This window comes from Sinocyclocheilus rhinocerous, unplaced genomic scaffold (genome assembly GCF_001515625.1).
Source record: "Sinocyclocheilus rhinocerous isolate Xijiao unplaced genomic scaffold, SAMN03320098_v1.1 scaffold556, whole genome shotgun sequence".
Taxonomy (NCBI): Eukaryota; Metazoa; Chordata; class Actinopteri; order Cypriniformes; family Cyprinidae; genus Sinocyclocheilus; species Sinocyclocheilus rhinocerous.
Window position 1 is genome coordinate 899,435 of NW_015631074.1, and position 21,263 is coordinate 920,697.

General features: G+C 37.4%; 1 protein-coding gene across 1 annotated transcript in view; it reads right to left on the reverse strand.

The window, feature by feature from the left end:
• LOC107741568 (DENN domain-containing protein 1B-like) overlaps nucleotides 1-21,263 on the reverse strand; it is a 69,579-nt gene that overhangs the window by 37,805 nt on the left and 10,511 nt on the right. The window contains exons 4-11 of the mRNA XM_016554321.1: nucleotides 18,525-18,594; nucleotides 13,826-13,906; nucleotides 13,227-13,286; nucleotides 11,142-11,195; nucleotides 10,340-10,450; nucleotides 4,258-4,358; nucleotides 1,972-2,017; nucleotides 782-883 (exon numbers count right to left, since the gene is read on the reverse strand). Coding sequence (XP_016409807.1) covers nucleotides 782-883; nucleotides 1,972-2,017; nucleotides 4,258-4,358; nucleotides 10,340-10,450; nucleotides 11,142-11,195; nucleotides 13,227-13,286; nucleotides 13,826-13,906; nucleotides 18,525-18,594 — 625 coding nt within the window. The remainder of the gene's footprint in view (nucleotides 1-781; nucleotides 884-1,971; nucleotides 2,018-4,257; nucleotides 4,359-10,339; nucleotides 10,451-11,141; nucleotides 11,196-13,226; nucleotides 13,287-13,825; nucleotides 13,907-18,524; nucleotides 18,595-21,263) is intronic.

Below are 21,263 nucleotides of genomic sequence, written 5' to 3' on the forward strand. Positions count from 1 at the left end.
TGTGCCACTGGGCAGGCAGAAAGAAAAAAAGATAAAAAAAAAAAAAAGAGATGAAGGCAGGAGTTTGAAATTCACAGAGATGGCTGGCGAATTGCGACAGCCGTTTAAAGTCACGGAGCGCGGTTTTTGGGGATCCGCGGCTGCGTCTGCTAATGATGAGAGGACAGAGGTGCGGTGTGTTCCTCTGACCAGAGAAAGACAGTTTGTTTAAATGTGTGAACAAAGACGTTCCCAGAAGAGAACGGGAGAAAATGACAATCATGTTCTTGTGTGTGTATGTGTGTGTGTGTACAGTGGGCTTAAAACAAAAGAAAACAGAGTGACAACGGTAATGTAAGTGTGTGAGTGTGTGTAGGTTTACTTTCACTAACTTCTGGGAACAATTTTACCTTTAAAGTAAAGCAAAATTAGGGGAAACTTACCACTTGGGGAAGTCCTCATAAAGTAATTTTTTATATTTATATTAAATGTATATACTTTATATTATATGTTTTAAAAACATTTTTTAAAAAGTTTTCTTTTTCAATTAAAAAAAAAAAAACTATTTAGTTTTAAATAAAAATTATATTATAAAAATATATATTTGACAAAACCTCATTTTGGGAACATCTAGTGATGTCATCATTTGGAAGAAGGGCTCTAAGTAAATATTGTTTTTTAATTCTAAAAATGCACATTATTCTTTAATATTCTATAGTAATAACTGTAGAAATAATGAGGTAATTAGGTTTATACAAAAACAGATTTCTAGGTAAACGTGTGTGTGTTTAGGAACACTCACCACGTCACTGGGCAGGTTGTGCAGGTCGTCTGTGGGGCTTTCCAGGGTGTTTGTGTCCACGTTCAGAATGACCACATCCTCCAGGGATCTGCTCTTTACTCTCTGAAAACGCAACACACTTTGTTACACACCACCCTGCCTATTCCTATTTCCTGTAACCATTTTAATAGCCTATATGTGATATATAAATACTCTTTTCAACAGTAGTTTATTTAAAGCATTTGTATAAACTAACATTTTTTTTTTTGCTGTATAAAAATATAGTGAGGCTAAAATAAATTTTCAGTGTTAAATTCCAGACAAATTCAGAGCACATTATATACGTTTTTTTTCCTTCAACAATATCAAAACCTATACGTAAAGACTAAGCAGGCAAGATTTAAATAGACTGAGTTAACAATGCAAAAACCAGATTCTCATAAATGAAACCAGATGAAGCTTTTGAGTTATTTTCTCTAAAACAAAACAAACCTACTCCAAATTCATATATGCAGCCACAAAAGTTCACAGAATCATTCTTGAAGAGTCAAAATATTCATTACAGATATCAGTAATCGATAAATAATTTAGAAAACCCACTATATACACACACAACGTTTTTTATTTCATTATATGTTTGTATTTATTTGTGACAGTGTTGCAACTATTTTAACTATGAAATATATACATAATACCTAACCAAATAATAAAATTATTCAGGCATGTTGAATGAAGCACCACTGAGTTGAGCGGTGTAATGCTTCCACATAATGGTAGTCACGGTAGTGGCGACAAATCCAATAATTATTCCTCCAGTGCAGGTGGGGGAAACAGCCAAGTGTGTAAAACATTTCTGGTTTGTCATTTTTGACAGTCGCTGCTATGGCGGCCCGTGTGCTGATTTGGTCTAATTACGTGCAGCCGGATTGGGGGGAGATAAAAAGCAAAAAAACAATGTGTCAATTTTTGTTGGTTTCCCCGCACTCGGCGATGATACATCAAAGTAGATGGGCGTTATTAGCATCTCAGATGGTTTGAATCCAGAGGGACAGCTGGTTTTAAGTGACCCGGAGTGAAAAAGTAAATAAATAACGATGGTTTATGTAATATCGGAAAGCTGCGACTGGTAGCAGTAGTGCTTCTGATTAAACGTCTCGTAAAACACTTTAAGGATGATGAACAGCTGCTGACAGTGGATTTATGTGACGTACCTCTAAAAGGCTGAGATGAACTCCGACCAGATATGGCATGGGTGCACTGGAAACAGAGACAAACCACAGTCATTAGCAACATAAAAATGCTTTATTGCATTTTAAAAATACTAATAATTCCAAAAAGTAACAGAGAACAAATATAACACCAGATGCCAATAATAACAAACAAGGATCGCCGTAAATTGACATATCTTTGACGGGGCATGCATCACGAGCTAAACTTTAATAGATTTCTCGGCCGTTTCCCGGAACGAGCGCTTTTGAGCGCTGAAGGTGATTAGTGTAATTGGCGAGCGTCACTTTTGAGCGGGGCGAGGCAGGGCCGTGTAATTAGATAGGTTTGGGTAGCCGCTACAGTGCTCGCTCAATCAGGTTATGTGGCTAATAAGCTGCAGTCTCCCTCGCTGCATCTGTTAAGGCCACGGATTTAACTGACATGCAGGCACGCTGACACGCAAACGCGCACGCATATGCACGGGGTGAGCCCCGTCACGTCATTGTTGTCCGCGAGTGTAACTTTGTTATGACAGCCTAATTCCCATCATTTCTAATAGCGCTCATTATGAGCGATGCACAGCCTTATAATATGATTATGCTTTTTTTGTATAATTAGATAGCTAAAATATGATAAATCGACTCGGATGTCTGTGCTGGACTGGAAAACGGCGCTACTCTTAAAGCTGCATTTATATCAACCTGGACCACAAAACCAAGTATACCCAAGTCGCTTGGGTATATTTTTAACAATAGCTAAAAAAACATTGTAGGGGTCAAAATTATCGATTTTCTTTTATGCCAAAAATATATAATCATTAAGATATTAAGTAAAGATCATGTTCCATGAAGATATTTAGTGCTCGCTCAATCAGGTTATGTGGCTAATAAGCTGCAGTCTCCCTCGCTGCATCTGTTAAGGCCACGGATTTAACTGACATGCAGGCACGCTGACACGCAAACGCGCACGCATATGCACGGGGTGAGCCCCGTCACGTCATTGTTGTCCGCGAGTGTAACTTTGTTATGACAGCCTAATTCCCATCATTTCTAATAGCGCTCATTATGAGCGATGCACAGCCTTATAATATGATTATGCTTTTTTTGTATAATTAGATAGCTAAAATATGATAAATCGACTCGGATGTCTGTGCTGGACTGGAAAACGGCGCTACTCTTAAAGCTGCATTTATATCAACGACCATAAATATTTTTTGAGGAGCTCTGGTGTCAAGCATGGTAGCACAAGTCCGTCAATTTAAGGGTATAGGGTGTTCTGGTAGCTATAGAGCAGGGCTGTAAGTTAAGAGTGTGGTCACGGTTTTAGACCACAGTCGGCATACGGAAATCAGTCTGCCTCTCAAGCCGTATATGTTCCTGATGGGTAAAAGAAAAAAAAAAGGAGCTTGCATGCTGGACTTGTGTGGTGGCATTAGTGCTAATAAATCATGTCCTTCATAAACCCTTTGGGATCTCAGACATGGTGAAAGATATTCATTAGGATGAGGGGTATTTCAGAAAGTAGTACTGCTTGTTCAGAAGCTCCATGTAACTGAAGGACCAATATATCGGCCAAGCCAATTAATGGCCTAAAGTTTGGCCGAATTTTGAGAATGTACCTGCTTGGCAGATTAACAGAAGTCTGACCTTTTCATTTTCCTGAACTAAAATATTTTTTATAGTTTAAGGGAATTTTTAAGTGAAACATTGTGTAAAAGAAAATTACATATTTATATATAAATTATTTATTTAAAATTGTAATTGAAAAAATATTTTGTGTGTATTAGGTAGGTAGGTAGGTAGGTAGATAGGTAGATAGATAGATAGATAGATAGACAGATAGTTTAAAACATTTAATCTACAATAAATAAATAAACAAATAAAACAAATTAGTCAGACTTATCTATGTCTGTTTTATGATATTAAATACATATCAATATCTGTCATTAAGCAGAAAGCAACAGATTTCCATAGAACTGACTGCTGAAAGTTCCTGCTGCCCAATATGTGCTCGTTATTAAATATTTTGGCTTAAGATGATAATGGTTTTGACAAAGTATGTAGTCAGATCCTAATCCGCAGAATTTCAGATTTCCCTGCAATCAGCGCAGAAAACATAATTTCTGTGAATTCCTGACGTACAAAGCAAACATCAATGTAAAAGCTTGATAAACTCACTCAAAATGCCTAAAGCACAAAATCATACAGCTCTAACGCAGCACAGCCCAAGCTTGAGTGAGATATAAGTGAGACATTTGTGTAAGTGTGTGAGACGAGCACAGTTCTTACCAGCAGTAATCCAGCAGGTGAGGAGGAAGTACAGGGATGAAGATGTGCTGCCAGTGCATAGGGTAGAGCATGGCGGCGGAGCCATGCACGCATGCAGTTAACTACGACAAGAAAAAAACAGACATGTGAGCTTCTTCATATGCCACCGTTTAATGCGTTACGCTTAAGGGGATTGCGTTTATTGTGGGCCAGGAGAGCAGGCAGCATTAGACAGTTACTCTTTTTATCTTAACATCACAAGCCGATTAAACATGCTCTTTTGTTTTTCGCTTTTCTGATGTTAAATGCGCAGGTTCAAACCCAAAATCAGGGCATCAATCGAGGGCTTAAAAATACACCAAAGCACAAGGTGTCAAATGTGTAGCGGCGATACAAAATTAATGATGCTTTATTACTGTTATACACACACACAGTAAATAATCAGACTCTACAAGATGCGAACACTTAATTACGATGCTGGTGTGGATGTTTAATGAGTGAACACCCAAGTGACCCCTCACCACACCCTGATTCCCCCTCATGGCTACCTAGCAGCTGTAATGACCTGTGTGGCACACGCGCACACGCCGGAGCTTCCTCATCTTCCAAATTAAAATAACATGATTAAATATGGAAAAAGAACAGAGGTCTGAAGGCTCCTCTGGGACTTCATTAGGGCAAATTGCCAAAGAATGAAACATGAGTTAACCAAGAGAGACTGTGAGCTGTTGGAATACCATGGGGAGTAGGGGCTAGAAGAGGGGTCTTGACAATTGGAGCTTCCAGTAATGTGTGAACCATGGCTCGGAAGTATCAAGAGACCCCCCTGCTCACTGACACACACAATATCACAACTGACCACCAAAACCAACCAAGCTTGGCCGTGGCACAACAGCTAGCTTCAAAGAGATCAGCTATAATCCTGAATCACTTCTGTATACGTCCGTGATGGGTAAGGCTGGTTGAGTGTTGTTGTTGTTGTGTTCGTTGAGTTCTGTGACATTGTGGTCGAACGCAACCGCTCTGGATAAGACGTGACCTATCGAGTCAAGAAATAGCACAGCTTTAATTAACAGTAATTTAGTGCCGTGCATTATAACATATGCAAATTTGTTGTGCAGTTCTCTGAAAAGAAAGGAAAAGCTTTAGTTGTGACAGATCTAATTTCGTCCGGGCAATTTAGAAGAAAGAAATGAATATTTATGGCATTTCTCACCAACTGAAGTTTGGTTGATATCAAAGCTTTGAGACCCGTTCTGTTCGAGAACCCTTTTTCTCAAGGTCCAATAAATGAATCATGCTGAGAGGTCATCGCACTGCAAATAAACACTTTTCTTTGACTGTGCGAAAAGACTGTCGTCTAGTTTCTTAGAAGGGAACCCTTCCGTACCATGTAGAGATGGGTAAAAAAGCCTAATGGAGCATTCCAATTAATTCAACAATGTCCGCAGACAAGCCCAATTGGCTTGATTTATTCCTGACTTGAAAGTGAAGTCGTGCCGTCTTCTTTCCAAGACGAGGGCATGAAAAGGAGGTGGCGAAACCTAGATAAACTTTAAAAGGTGGAATTCAAAAACAAATTAACTCTTGATATTTTTCCCACATGAGCTGTTTTGCTTGCAAACGAGAGATTCATCACAGCGTATGCGATCCTGCAAGAAAATCAGTCATGACCTCCTTTCTGTGACAATTAAAGAGAAAGTTCAGAATAACTGTATCGCTGCCATTGAATCTCCAGTTGTACCCACAATTCACTGTTGGAGTGCTGCTCCCAACAAAATATTTGGCGGTCTTATGAATAATTAATGAAGACATGCCAAATGAAAAGAAAGCCAAATGGCCACAAAAGGCAAGGTATGCTTGATATTCCTTTAAAGGGGTGCTATTATGCTTTTTCACTTTTTCAACTTTAGTAAGTCTGTAATGTAGCTGTTTGAGCATAAAAAAGATCTGCAAAGTTACAAAGCTCAAAGTTCACTTCAAAAGGAGATATTTTATTTAACAGAAATCACTTTTCAAAAACTACAATGAACGACTCGTTTGGACTACAACGCATATTTTCCGGGATTTGTGATATCACAAATATTGACGAATGGGACGAGACCTGGTTGAGCTGCACTAAAGAAGGCAACGAGTGTTATCACGTCTGGGGAGAGAGGTGTTGTAATAATGTAAAATATGTGAAAAATAATGTGTTTTTCGAACAACCTAGTATGAGAGCTTGTTCTAGTACACCCCCAAAACAAGATCAAGACTTTGTAAAAGAGCATAATAGGACCCCTTTAAATGAAGAAGTCATCCGCAAGAACAAATGCTGGATTACGGGTTGTTTGGATGCGGGGCTGGATCCTGCCGAGACATGTGAGCTACCTCTGCCGTTAGCGGTAATGAGCGTGCTGGGGACGTGTTAAGTGGGGGTCTTCTCTATTATACAAAGGGATCCGTCTTTGGAAATATAAAAGACCCAAAAAAACAATAATGCCATTCTAAAGAATCCCAAAGAACACATAAAACAATCCTTCGTGAAAAGGGGTTTTTACATGAAAACCAACAAATGCGACGTCAGTTCTACAACTGTTTCATTAAGACATACACTTTTTGAGGATAAATATCTAAAAAAAATGCCTAAAAGAAACTACGTTATCATATGCAAATTACAAGTGATAGACTAGTTCTGGGTAATAACTAGGTACTAATCCTGAACCTACTCCTTAAACACGGGACACACTAAGCTGATTGGTCGGCCGTCGGCCAACGTCTGTTGGGATAGTTTGTTTGGTGTGTTCCACTCATCGAGCTCACGTCGGCAGCAGTTTGCCAGATTCAACATGTTGAATCAGCGTCGGGGCCATCAGGTGAGTGAGAACTCTGATTGGATGTTCAGTTTAGTGAAGGAGTCAGTGCCCGAGAATGAAAGCGACAGTGATGAAAACGGGCAAGTAATTGAAGGCGGCACAGACAGAAGGCTGTTCTAATGTTACATGATCTTTCCCAATCATTAGATTATGCAAATATTTTCATAACACGAGCCACTTAAAATGAAGAACGTTATCAACATAACTGATATTCAAAATACGTTTACATTTCGTATATCTGCGTATATCTCGTATATCCTTATACGATATACTGATACAGCTACTGATACAGACAGCTAATTCCTCTCACGCAGGCACAGAACGCACGTGTTAGTTTGCAGTCGGCTGTAGTCCATGCAGTGTGCTCAAGCACAGCTTTTTGATCCAGACTATGCCAACACGAGGCGAAAACACCATCAGCTTTTGTTGCCACTAGTTCTTTGAAGTCGGCTTGGTGTGTCCCAGCCTTTAACCTAACCTTAGGCCATGTAGATACCGTATATTACCCAGTACTTTCTTAGGTACATACACTGTAAGTAAATGTAAGTGCACATACTGTAAAATAAAGTGCAACCCAAAAATATTAGATTAAATATACCAGAACATTTTCTTTAAGAACACATACAAATCCTGACACTCAAGGCTGAGCTGATTTGTTCAAAAATTCATTAAACTCCTGTTTATTAAAAATGACATGGCAAAAGTTGAAAGACTCTAACAAGATCAGCAACAATTTTTTACTGCTGAGCAGCACACTAGAAGCCCTGAAATAGACCTACAAATTTCTCTTGAGCAGAAAGGAAAAAGAAGGATCTTGCTGTCTTGGTTCAGCGAACTTGGGATTTGCCCAATCAGGTGACAGTCACAGCACTCTCACTTCACAATCAAACCACATTCACACTCATCTCTAGGAGTACATTTGTACCATTTTGCATTGCTGAGATATATTCCACAGATGAAGTATAAAGATATGCTTTGTAACACCTTTCCAGTGAACCCTGTCTATGTAAACAAGTTGACGAACATATTCCCTACATCTAGGGAGAAGCTGGGGTTCAAAAATATCCATGGCAACTTCTCCAAGAATAGACAAAGAAATAAAAAAAATTCTTTGATAAGCACAACAAAGCTCACAGTGGAATCTGTGATTGGGGCAGACTGGAGACTAGAGGTGCGATTCCCCCTGACAAGGGTGACAGCGCCACAGTCTGCGCTGACTCCTGCTACCTGCGAGACTTCTCTCCCCTGGCCCTCTCCTTGTTTCCCAATTACCAAGCCTCACTCTACCCTCCTGTTGACAAACGCACGGCTCCAAGCGGGGCGCCAACACAGGTGTATCGCTAACAAGGAGGTGGCATTAAAAAAAAGAAAAGGTAGAGGTAGGGCGCAGGGCACCAAACACCACTAATCCACCTCCTACTGCAACATGATACCACAAAGAAGAGAACAGGAAGTGCCGGAGGAAGATAAAAATGTCTATTAAAGGTGTGGTAAAAGAGATGCTTGAAGAAGGAACGAAAATAAGACAGCATTGCTGAGTAGAGCGTAAAAAAGCGGAGAGTGTGAGGCCAAAAGGAACCTCAGTGGCTAGCACCACAGGCTAAGACGGGATCGGGTCTTGTTAGCATACCACTGACAGCATGATGAGAAGGCGGCTGTCAAGACTCGGGGCCCGGCCAAGGGGGTCTCGCAGATGAAACACGCCAGGGCCTCCCAGTTGACTAGTTAGAGGGATCCTGATGCAGCACAATTATACTGGCATATGACAAGACTGCATGGGCGGCTGCATCCCGGAGCCTGCGACACGGTTTTAAAACAGTGGTACTCCTTACCTCTGGTCACAAAACAGCAATAAGTCAACTGATGCATTGTTGTTAGATCATGATTTATTCTTTTGCTTTCCAATACAGGCAAGTATGCAGCCATGTTCTGCTAGACTGACATAGCAGGTTCACTAGGGGCCCGAACACTCAGGGTCTGCTGGCAGCATGCATAATGCATTCGCTCTCTTCCTCTTTCCTTCTCTGTCTTTATCCCGTTGGCTCGCTGGAGAAACGGTAGCAGTAGGCTGACCACACTGTGGCCACTGTCATATGCCCTCTCTGAACAATTCAGGAAATTGGCCATATGTCTACACTTGCGTCTAAGAATTCTTTGCAAAATTGACCATATGTGTCTTCCTATAGTTGCTTGGAACTCCCAAGGCTCTTGAGAAGAAGATGGATGGTTTTGGGATTTGAGATGATGAAAGTCTTCACTGAGGTGGAACCTTAATATCACTAGTCTTCATAGTAACTCTTTTGGCATATTAGTTTCATAAACTCAAGGTCGCTCACGCTCCCATCTTCCAAAACAGTAAATCAAGTTATGGGAGAGTAAAAAAAAAAAAAACAATTTACCCAAGAGACTAATGATTTGCACATTCTAACCCCTCGTGTCAGTGAGCACACGGAATGAAGGCGGCAGCCCGGAGGAGTGAAATACTCCACGGATAGGGTCATTCTGACAGCCTCCTCCGAAGCCAGAGGGTCCGAGGGGAGCCCCTCGGTTCTGGCACTGTCGGCGAGCGCACCGCAGATGCTCCGGGGGGGAATCGGAGAGAGATAGAGAGCGAATGACATCACTCGCCGCTTCTAAACCAACTGTAGTGAAAGTTTGGACCATCATCCGCCCCCGTGCGATAATCGCCCACTCCCTTTTTCAGGCAAGAAGAGCCAGACAGAAAATATGTGGAAGAGTCAGGGATCCAGTAAGTGATAATTTAAAGCTAACAGACTTCAGCCCAGAGAAACACCCAAAAAAATGCCAAAGCAGAGAGAACCGAATCAGTGTACAGTATTTTTTGAGATGTTTAAGATTATTGTATAAATATTTTCTCTCTTACTGTTTAATTAATGAGAAGCAGGTCATCTAAACAACTTATTATGATGTGCATCATATGAGGAAGTTGGCAATACGTAGCCCAAGAGAGCAGAAAGTGTAATAAGATCTACATAATAATGTCTATGATTCTGCATTTTCCACCGGTGTGAAAAGTTTTAAGTCCTGGGAGCAAAAAATAAATATGTCCATCACATATCATGTTAATTAGAAACAAATTAAAAACACATTTCTGTGTATACAAAAATAAGCCTGGTGGTTCCCAAAAGACTTATTTTAAATGTATTGTATAAAAACAATGTGTATTAATATTTTAAGTAACATGAAAGCTGTCTGATGTGTAAATGAGAATGACAGCAGAAACTCACAGTGCTAAGCTTGCTTGAGGTAATGATGATGCGTCGCTCATGCAGCATGCTGGCATAGAGGTGCAACATGTTGTTCACATCCACTGCTACAAAGTACTCTGTTAAATTTCTCTAGAAGGAAAAAATATGGTTGATTTAGAGGAATTATGGTATTTACACAAGTCACACTTAATGTTTGAATGCCATTGCATTCAATATTTTATTAAATTTCATTATATATTTTGTTTCATGTTTTGTTTAATTTTTTCATGTTTTTTTTTAAATGTTTTGTTTGATATTTTGTTTCATGTTTATGTTTTTTAATGTTTTGTTTTATATTTTGTTTTGCTTCATGTTTTATCTTATGGTTCAATGTTTTGTTTTATAATTTGTATTGTTGCATGTTTTTAATGTTTTGTTTTAATGTGGTTTTTATCTTTTGTTTCATGTTTTGTTTTTTATTTTGTTTTGCTTTATGGTCTATGTTTTTGTTCAATGTTTTATTTTATATTTTGTATAGTTTCATTTTTAATGATTTGTTTTGTTTTGTTTCATGTATTGTTTTAATGTTCTGTTTGTATGCTCTATGTTTCTTAATCTTTTGTTTTATATTTTGTTTTGCTTCATGTTTTATGCTTTTAAGGTTTTATTTTATATTTTGTATTGTTACATGTTTTTAATGTTTTGTTTTAGATTTTGTTTTGTTTCATGCTTTGTTTTACTAATAGTCACTTGATCTGATATGTAGTGCAATGACACTCACACATTAAGTGTGGCTTCAATTTGGGCCCTCTGTATTTGTGACTGGGTTAAACATACTCACACTTTCAGGTATGGTGGGGAGTCCATTAATATCAGGAGCTATGAAGTATGAATGCTGCAGAAAACAGACAAGAAAATATGAAGATAAGGTCACCATTACACAACCTCCCAGAATTTAGTGTTTATAGAACCTCCAACTTACTGTCTGTTCCACAACCAATAAATAAACTGTGATCGGCCTGAACTATGTCTGCGCTTGTTAACATCATACATACAGACAACAGATATGGATACATGAAGTCAACAAACGCCGATCCCCTGTGGACACTACCGGAGGAGGCTCCCCGCATCGGAGAGAAAGTCTTTATTAAGGTACAAAAGCCAACTGCTCTGTTCTGACGGTATCAGAGGGGTCTGCCAGGCGTACTTTTGAACAGGCGAGCAAGTTTAATGTCTGGATCAAAGAGGCTCCGAAGCAAAGATCCCACGCTGCCCGCTAACTTTAGCACTTTTGTTTTCCTGTGTGGCGCGCTCCGCTTTTTCCCAAGGCTGGGTCGCGATTCGTCATGCGTAAAGAGTATCCATCTGTTGCTCCACACATAGGTTCAACTTTTGCTGCCTTTGCGTATGTTACACAAAAGTGTGACTAGCATCCTTTAATACTCAAAGATGCTTTAAAATATTAATCTTGGATGCTGTGATCACATGACTCCAGCAATCAAACCAAGGGCTGTGCAATGTCAGAAACAATTTATCTGCACTCTATGTGTGTGTCCAGAGTGCTTTTGCTATAATCGTATGAATATAAACAGTTTGAAGATATCAATAAAGCAGATTGACCAAGTTCTCTTCTTCATGTGCTGACATGTGTTTATTTTCCCATACCGAGCAGCTGATTGCCCTCCGTGTCGTGGACTTCAGTTCCAGCTGGCGGTGGCCAGCACTTTGCAGCCGTGTTTATAAAAATCACACATTATCAGAGTGCTTGTTATCACCGCGATCTGTCTGCTGCTCCCTGTAGTGTGATCAGAATCCCAGACCCTACACCCAACACCACTCTAACCAACACACACACCACACACACACACATCGGATTTAAACATTACTGCCCACACAGCGTTGATGGAAACCTCTCCTATCACCAAGACCCTCTTCCCAAATTCCAATAGCGAACAAACATTTCATGTTGCCAATCATTTTAACTTCAGAGAAGTTAAAGCAGAACATGACGGTGATTAGTGAACCCACCACCTGCTGGGAGACGGTACAGACAATTCCAAGAAACCCCTTCGGATGACCTGATGAGCTTTTAGATTACAAGCTAAGGGCAAATTGTTGATAACTAATCCTGAGTAACAGCAAGCTTTATAACTAGTGATGTCAAGTTCAATATAGTCAACTTACTTTAATGTAGTGTGAAAAATAAATATGTTTTAGATTTATTCAATATATGCTTGTTACGTGAATATAAAACATATAACATTTTAACTATATATCAATAACTAGTTTTATAAAGCAGAGTTTATTTAATGTTTAATTATATTAATTAATTTATATTAATATATAACTATATGACATCTAGTGAATGTACAGAACAAAAATATAAAAAATAAGAATATTGTAAAAATTCCAATAAGAACATTATAGAATTACAGTCAGAACATGATATTAAAGTGTGATATTAAAATATTACAGCTTGAAAAAAAACACTGGATGATGTTTTAATGCAATGTTCTTGAGCAGATAATCAAGGGTGCAGTGTTTATTTTTTTTATCCATATTTAAATAAAAAGATAAATGTAGGCTAATGGGCAGAGCATCAAGGAGATTTCTTGAGCATAATTGCCTTTTGCTTTTAATTAAAAAAAAACTTTTGATATTTGAAAAGAGAATACAGCAGTGTGGAAGAGCATGAATCATTTAGCAAGTTTGATTGTTTTCCAGAAAAGAAAAAAAACTGACAACAAGACCCAGGATGGGTTTTTGCCATAATTTTAAAAAAGAATAGAGCTGGTTTATTTGGCAAAATTGGAGAGCTGTCTCCCATGTGATTAGGGCAGCGGCTCCAAATTTCAGAAGTGCCCCGTTCTCTCTCTCTCTCCTTCTTTTCATCCCTCTCCCTTCAGCACACTCACTCTCCACTCACCGACTGTCTGCTTCCTGGATCCTGCACTACTTGCCCATTGGCAAAATGTAAGTGGTTGCTCTTGCAAAAATGAAGGAAAGAATATAGATGGATTAGATGGAAAGATCAGACAGACAGACATACACATAGACAGACTGTAAAAAAAAACCTGACATAGACTGCAAAATATTGACAGATGAATGGAAAGATGGATGGAATGAGAGTGAAAGAACGATAGATAGAATGACAGACTGAAAGAAACAATAGAATGTCAGATGGACTGAAAGAACGATTAATAAAAAGAATGATAAATAAAATGATTAATAGATAGAATGACAGAACAATGATAGATACGGTAGAATGATAGAACAACAGACAGACAGACAGACAGATAGAACGATAGATAGAGATAGATAGATAGATAGATAGATAGATAGATAGACAGACAGACAGATAGAACGACAGATAGAATGATAGAACAATAGATAGATAGATAGATAGATAGATAGATAGTTGTTGTTGAATCTACACTATTGCGGTCCAGCGTCTGCTATCAGAGCGAGAGGCTGGCGGTCCCACTTCTGTTTCTAAACAAAGAGTCAGCCCTCCCCAGCACCTACCACACTCAGATTCACTGGCGTATTCGGCTTTGGCACGGGGTGGGTGTGCAGCGTTTCCAACATGTCGTTCAAGTCGTTTTCCTGTGAGGACAAAAAAGACAAATATGAAAAACTAACAAATGAAAAAAAAAAAACAACCAGAGCGTGAAAGAAAAACAACGGAACAGCAAAGCGCTTCCATGATTTAAAGCGCTCGGCGTAAAGTATTCCTACAGCAGTCTGCAGAAGAGAAATATATCCGACTGACACACATTTAACGAGCGATCCTGAGGTTAAGAGACGGTAAGCTAGGCTGCAGCAGACGCTTATTATTCCAGGGATGATTTATGGCGAACATTGGCTGTTCGTAATTAACCAAAGGTCCTTGCTCAGAGCGGGCGGCTTTAAGAAGCCATTGGAGAAAAGCTTTGCCACAAAACAGGCCTCAGGATTATAACGCTGAGCTTTTACGAGCTTTTATGACAAGAGTGCAATTTACCCTCTCAAACTTGCTGGAGAATAGCGATGCCGTTGCTGTTAAAACACGGTCTGACATCGAATAGTTAGGCACATATTTAGATTGCCCTTTCCTTATATGCAAGTTCCCAGATTAGCTGTGTGGCCAGAGCTTGCAGCATGTATGGCCGTGTGTTTGTATGTGTGTGTGTGTGTGTGTGCGCGAGCCGCTGTCACGAGAGCCTGGATGCTCACACGCATGGTCAGTAACACAGCCTGAGGAAACACTTCATTTACCCTCGCCATAAACCTTCAGCGCTCTTGTCCTTCCTCGTCAGTCAATGCCGCCTCACGTGGAATGCAACGACAGAATACAACCCGATCATGCTTACTTACGCAAACAATTCATTTATGCGTATTAGAGTTTATTTTTTTTATTTATTTTTTTGACAGATTGTAAGGGGAACATTTTTTTTTTTAATTAATATTTGTAATCAGTTTTTATTGGTATATTTTCCATTGTCATTACAATTTTAGCCATTTTTTATTTTTATTTATTTATTTTTGCCATTTTTTTTATTTTTTTTATTTTTTATAAGTCTACATAAGCTTTTATTAATTTTTTGTTTTTATTTCAGCTTCAGTTTTAGTTATTTTAGTACATCAAGTTAAACGAAATTAAAAAGAGAAATTTGCCGTAATTAGCGTAAATAAGTTTTTATATTTTATTTTATTTAATGTTTATTTATTTCAAGTAACAAAAATTTTTTTTTCTTGTTTCAGTTTTTTTTTTTTTCAGATTTAGTTAACTACATTAACTCTGCTGCCGGCAAATAAATAAATAAATACATACATACATAAATACATATTATCATTATTATTATTTTAAAACATTATTCTTTTAAAATAGTTTCATTCTTAAAACATTAGCAAAAACATTCTTATATTGACATATTCAATGCAAATGTCTATCTAAACAGTTTGCAAAAAGCACTGGGAACACATTTTTTTAATTGTTCAGAAGTTCATTCTTATCTAAATTTATGCACAAAATTGAATGCAACAATTTACTTAAAAATAGTTTTATTAATTATTTAGACACATTTGTTGTGCTTGCATTTCATGAATAAGGCCCATTTTTAAAGAAATTTTCACATTCAATTCACATTTTGGTATAAATTACCGGTACAAAACGTTGATTGTCGCATTTCATGCAAATTTCGGTTTAAACTGTATGCAAAAACAATTTATATAAAATTCTCAAATACAAATCAAATTCAAATAAAAATCGTACATAAATTGCTGAATTGTGCGCAAATTTCTGTGCAAATAATTTGTAAAAATTTTCTTTCTAATATAAATATTTGCATTTAATGCCAATGCCTGTTTAAATAGTACCCCCAAAAAAATTTTTCTGACATAACATCGTCATAATTTTCGCATTTAATGCAAATTTTGGTGCCGATTGTTTGCAAAGTCATTTGTAGATAAATTATTGCACTGTTAAACAATACACTGTGTCTACTGCTTAGAAACATATTCTACAGGCTTTTTATTTGTCATTTTTATGTGTTTGTATAATGTGTACTGCGTTTATTTGTATCAAGTAGCACTTCTTTTCCCAAAAGAAAACTTTCTGAATTGCAGTTTTACCATCTGTTGACCGCTACAGTCTCATAAATGAAGCTAAACGACTTTGAAAGTTGCACTGAATAAGCATCTGCTAAATGCCTTAAATAAAAATCATACAGAGAGTGTACTTCACATAATGAACAACATGAAATGTGAAGAATGAGGGGAAACTAAATGGAACGGGTCGATGACACCGAGGATCTAACGGCTTAATTCCCGACCCCTGTGACTCCCAGTGTACTCAGCCCGTGATTTGTTTGTGTAGAGGAGGCTTGGACTTCCTCACTTCTCTTTCAGCGGCTCCGTTACACATAACTGAATGATAACAGACTGATAGAGAAACTCCGAGCGCTTCAGTTAGACGCTGGCTCCACACAGACTCTGATTTTCATTTGATGTAAGCTTAATATTTCCATCCCCTTTTCCTAATTCAAACTTTTCTTCATCTCCTACTGCTGTGAAACTTTCAGAAAGAAGAAAAAAAAAAAAACACGATTTGGCACAGTGTATTTCCTGACAATTTGTTTTCCCGTATATCATAAGGACTGACTTCCTGTTCGATGCTCGGTCTGTTAAATGTCAACAACACTGCAAAGCACAGCGCAACCAACCAACTGTGCCTGCTTCGCTGAGATGGATTATAGATGACGTTTTTCTTTTTCCTTTGTCTTTGCACAAAACAAAACACTCGAGTTTTGCTTTGCAGTGGCACTTTTGGCTCACAAGCTGGATGGCAAAAACGTGGGTAATTTCGATGCTATTTGTGACATTAGCCGTTTGCTCAATAGGGGGTCCGGCATGGTGCAATCAACCAGTGACCTCACAGAGAAAACTTTTTTTTTACAGTTACAAATATTTACAGTTATAGAGGAGGCTTGGACTTCCTCACTTCTCTTTCAGCGGCTCCGTTACACATAACTGAATGATAACAGACTGATAGAGAAACTCCGAGCGCTTCAGTTAGACGCTGGCTCCACACAGACTCTGCTTTTCATTTGATGTAAGCTTAATATTTCCATCCCCTTTTCCTAATTCAAACTTTTCTTCATCTCCTACTGCTGTGAAACTTTCAGAAAGAAGAAAAAAAAAAAAACACGATTTGGCACAGTGTATTTCCTGACAATTTGTTTTCCCGTATATCATAAGGACTGACTTCCTGTTCGATGCTCGGTCTGTTAAATGTCAACAACACTGCAAAGCACAGCGCAACCAACCAACTGTGCCTGCTTCGCTGAGATGGATTATAGATGACGTTTTTCTTTTTCCTTTGTCTTTACACAAAACAAAACACTCAAGCTTTGCTTTGCAGTGGCACTTTTGGCTCACAAGCTGGATGGCAAAAACGTGGGTAATTTCGATGCTATTTGTGACATTAGCCGTTTGCTCAATAGGGGGTCCGGCATGGTGCAATCAACCAGTGACCTCACAGAGAAAACTTTTTTTTTACAGTTACAAATATTTACAGTTATTACAGATACTGTTTGATCTGTTTACATATTCAAATTTTAACTCTTAACTTACTTAACGTTTTGTCTCCTAACTTGCCTAACATTTTCATCTGACATTTAATGTACTTATTAATTTGTGTAAACATTTAATAAATTATGATGTCATTTTGCTCATTTTTTCCATGTGAAGTTGAAGACTTCTCTTCACTTATCTAAGTAGTCTATTTAGAAATTAACATTAAATTTGATATTTTAAGAATGGTATTATGAATGATTTTACATATTCATATTTACATAACGATTTACAGTATCGCATCTAATGCAAATTTGTGTAAATCGTATAACCATTTTTGCATAAATTGCAACAATTTGTGCACATTTCTGTGTAAATCACAAATCCATGTGAGAAATGTGCAACTTCAACTTGTTTTAAAAAGTCTGAAATTGTACTTAATACTTAATGCAGTTCTTAATATATATATATATATATATATATATATATAAAGAGTTCAGATGCAAAAGTCTCTAAGTGCCGTACGTTTTTCTTTAAAATTAGAAATCTATACATAGTAGCCAGAAAGTAATGCTATGTAAGTACTGGTACTTCTGAATGGCCGTCTGAAATTTTCTTCTAAAATGAGCATTTTTATCAGGCTTCTGTGTTTTATTTACAGTTATTTCACTTTAATAGCAATGAAAATAACTTATTAATTGCCATTAAAGTGAAATTACTGAATCTACACACAGGAGCCTGATAAAAATGCTCATTTTGAAAGAAAATTTCGAATGGCATATATACATATATATATATATATATATGTGTATATACACACACACACACACAGACACATATATATTTAAATTTGCATTAAAAGTGATAATTTAACAACGGTTTTATTAACTATTAATTATTGTGTAAAGTGCAGCATTTAATGCATATCCTTGTGTAAATAATAAAACCATTTTCGGAAATGTGCAACTTTAACTTAGCTGGTGTTTAAAAAAAAGTGTGCATGAAATGTGATGTGTAAAATTGTTCATAAATCCATTATTAAATAAATTATCACATTAATTATCGTTTTAAATGACAAGATTTAATGCAAATTTATGAGTAAATCTTTTTATTCCTGTGTATTGTAATTGTGCTCATTTTTTTCCATGTGAAGACAATTCCCTTAACTTACCTGGTGTTTTGATAAGTAGTCTGCAAGGGTATTTAGCATCTTATAATAAATCTCAAACCATGGGATATAACTGTCAAAAGAAAGAGAAGAAAAATGCATTGAACAATTATTTATTAGAACACTTCACAAGGAAAAAGCTATAAAAAACATGGTAGTCTCATTCAAAAGAGGAATATCATTTTCTCAAATCCACCACAGCCGATTCTTCCTCACCTTGACTAGTAACCTGGTGGGCTTTAGAGCATTTTCGACTACAGTGAACCTTATTATCACATTCTTTGTACTCGCTGACACTTGCATTTTAAACATTCCAGCCACAGAGCAGGCTATATAAAAGTATTTGGTTTCTTCAACAAAAACACGAGTGGTCCACTGTAGCCTGTAATAAACCAGGGATGGGATGGTTTATAAGCATGCTGTGCCCAGATGCACAACCTGAACCTCATCGTCGTACTACATATGACACCGATAGGGGTGTGCGATATGACGATTTTTGATCGTGGACGAAAAAAATGTCTCCATGATCTGCTTTTGAAAAAAAATCGTATTATCGTGCTATATCAGCTGCAGTTCTGGCGCCTCTATCTCAAAACTGTACAACGCATACGACATACATTCATATCTAATTTGAACTCGATGATAGAGTTACTCTCACAGGACATTGCATTTATTCGCAATCACAAAAGTAACATTACATTATTTGCATCTGCTTTAAAGCCTTACTGGTTAAACATTTCATTCGCGCGCTGTTCTGACATGCGCTTTTTCTGAGCGCCGCGTACACCCGAAGCGCGCACACTAAAAAGCTTGTCAAACAGCGCCGGATTACTGAACTAAGTTATCTTTTGCGCTAATACTGTCAAAACACACAAGGTTTACATATAGACTCAGCTGGTTATGTCTAAAATGAAAGTAAACAGTTGAGAGAAACGGATGCGTGCAGGTCTTAAAGGGACAGTATTAAACATGCTGCCGACTATCATTAAAGGGATAGTTCACCCTAAAATTTTATTTCTGTCATTATTTACTCACTCACATGTTGTACCAAACCTGTATTAATTTATTTCTTGTGCTGAACACAAAAGAAGAAATTTTAAAGAATGTGGGTAACCAAACAGTTGCTGGTCTACACTTACTTTGACAGTGGGAAAAAAAATACTATGGAAGTCACTGTGAACAAGCAACAGTTTGGTTTTCCACGTTCCTCAAAATAGCATTTATGTTCAGCAGAAGAAAGAAACTCATTCAGGTTTAAAACAACTTTTGAGTGAGTAAATTGTCGTTTAAAAATAAAGCACTATGACAGAATTAATAGACAGATGACAGATTTTTTTGGGTGAACTATTCCTTTAATTTTAACAAAACAACAAAAATGTACAGAAAAATCACTCACTATTCTTGACTGAAATACTTTAATGCAGTTGCTTTAATAGGAATCAATCTATATAGTGTTTTATTTTTATATTTGTTCATTCAGTTTCTTAAATGCTCCTGCTAAATACATTGTACCTGAAAATAAAGCATTGTTTGTTTTATTTGTGTATTATGTGTATTTGTAATGTGTATCGTTGTTCTTATTTTTAATACCAAAGATAAAATAATGACAAAGATTTTTATTTTCGCCCACTTTGGCCTTAAAAGGCTTTGTCTTCATAACAGGGAAATTTGCTTGCAAAAACTTGCAAAATAGTAAAACCAACATGACAAAGAATCGTGATAAAATCGTGATATTTCTAAAAAAAAATAAAAAAATCTTGATATGATATTTTTTGCAATATCACCCACCCCTAGTCAACGTTTTCTTTTTTTCTCCCTAAAATTTATTTCCTAGCAGGAGTACAAAAAACAATTCACACCTTATCAATGTGTATTAACTAATCACACAATGACTAGCCAAGAGTATCTGCATCATTGTGTGCGTTGCCGCCTGACAGAATCTTGGCAAAGTTGACAGGCCTTCAAAAATGGAACACGGCCAATGTGTTGTTTTGGCTTGAAGGTTGTAAGAACACACACCATTTATTTTGTTATGCAATCTAGTGAAAAAACGCGGCCTGCTAGCGGGCTCTGACTTTTTCTTTCCCGGTATGTAGGCGTGATTACAACATGCATTTCGACTCGGTCTGAAATCTCACACTTAACCGAGAGCGATTACATCAGCTATTCTTTTCAAACGCAAAGCTTCGACTTTTGTTTGACGCTAATGCTTGATTACTTTAATTGGCAAAAGAAGAAGCTTGAATTAATAGATGCGGTAATTTTGAAGAAAGAAGAACAAACTTATCGTCTGATCCCAGTTGAACCATATAGCACGAGTTCCCCCCCCCCTTTTTTATCCTTCCATGGGTCAGTGAGCTCTCTAGCAGACTCTAGCAAATGGTTTGATAGCCAGAAGAAAAAAAAGACAGAAGAAACTGACCACCAGTGAATGAGAGAATGCGTAGGTCATGACATGATTAGAAAAGATTTATTTGTGTTTTCGAGAATTAAGTGCGAACTACTTGAGTACTACTTCTGAGTCGAAACATAACTTTTGTCAAGACAGCTCTTGGGTTTCTATTTTTAGATTTAAAACCTGGAAATATATATTTTTTAATGTAAAAAGAAAGCACATTGTGTTGTAAAAATATAACAAAATTAATAATATATTCAACATTCTTCACTATTTCTAGGTCACTAATCAAAATGAAAAGTGCTGCTGTCTTTAAAGCAAGGGGGGGGGGAAATCATAAAATTGTT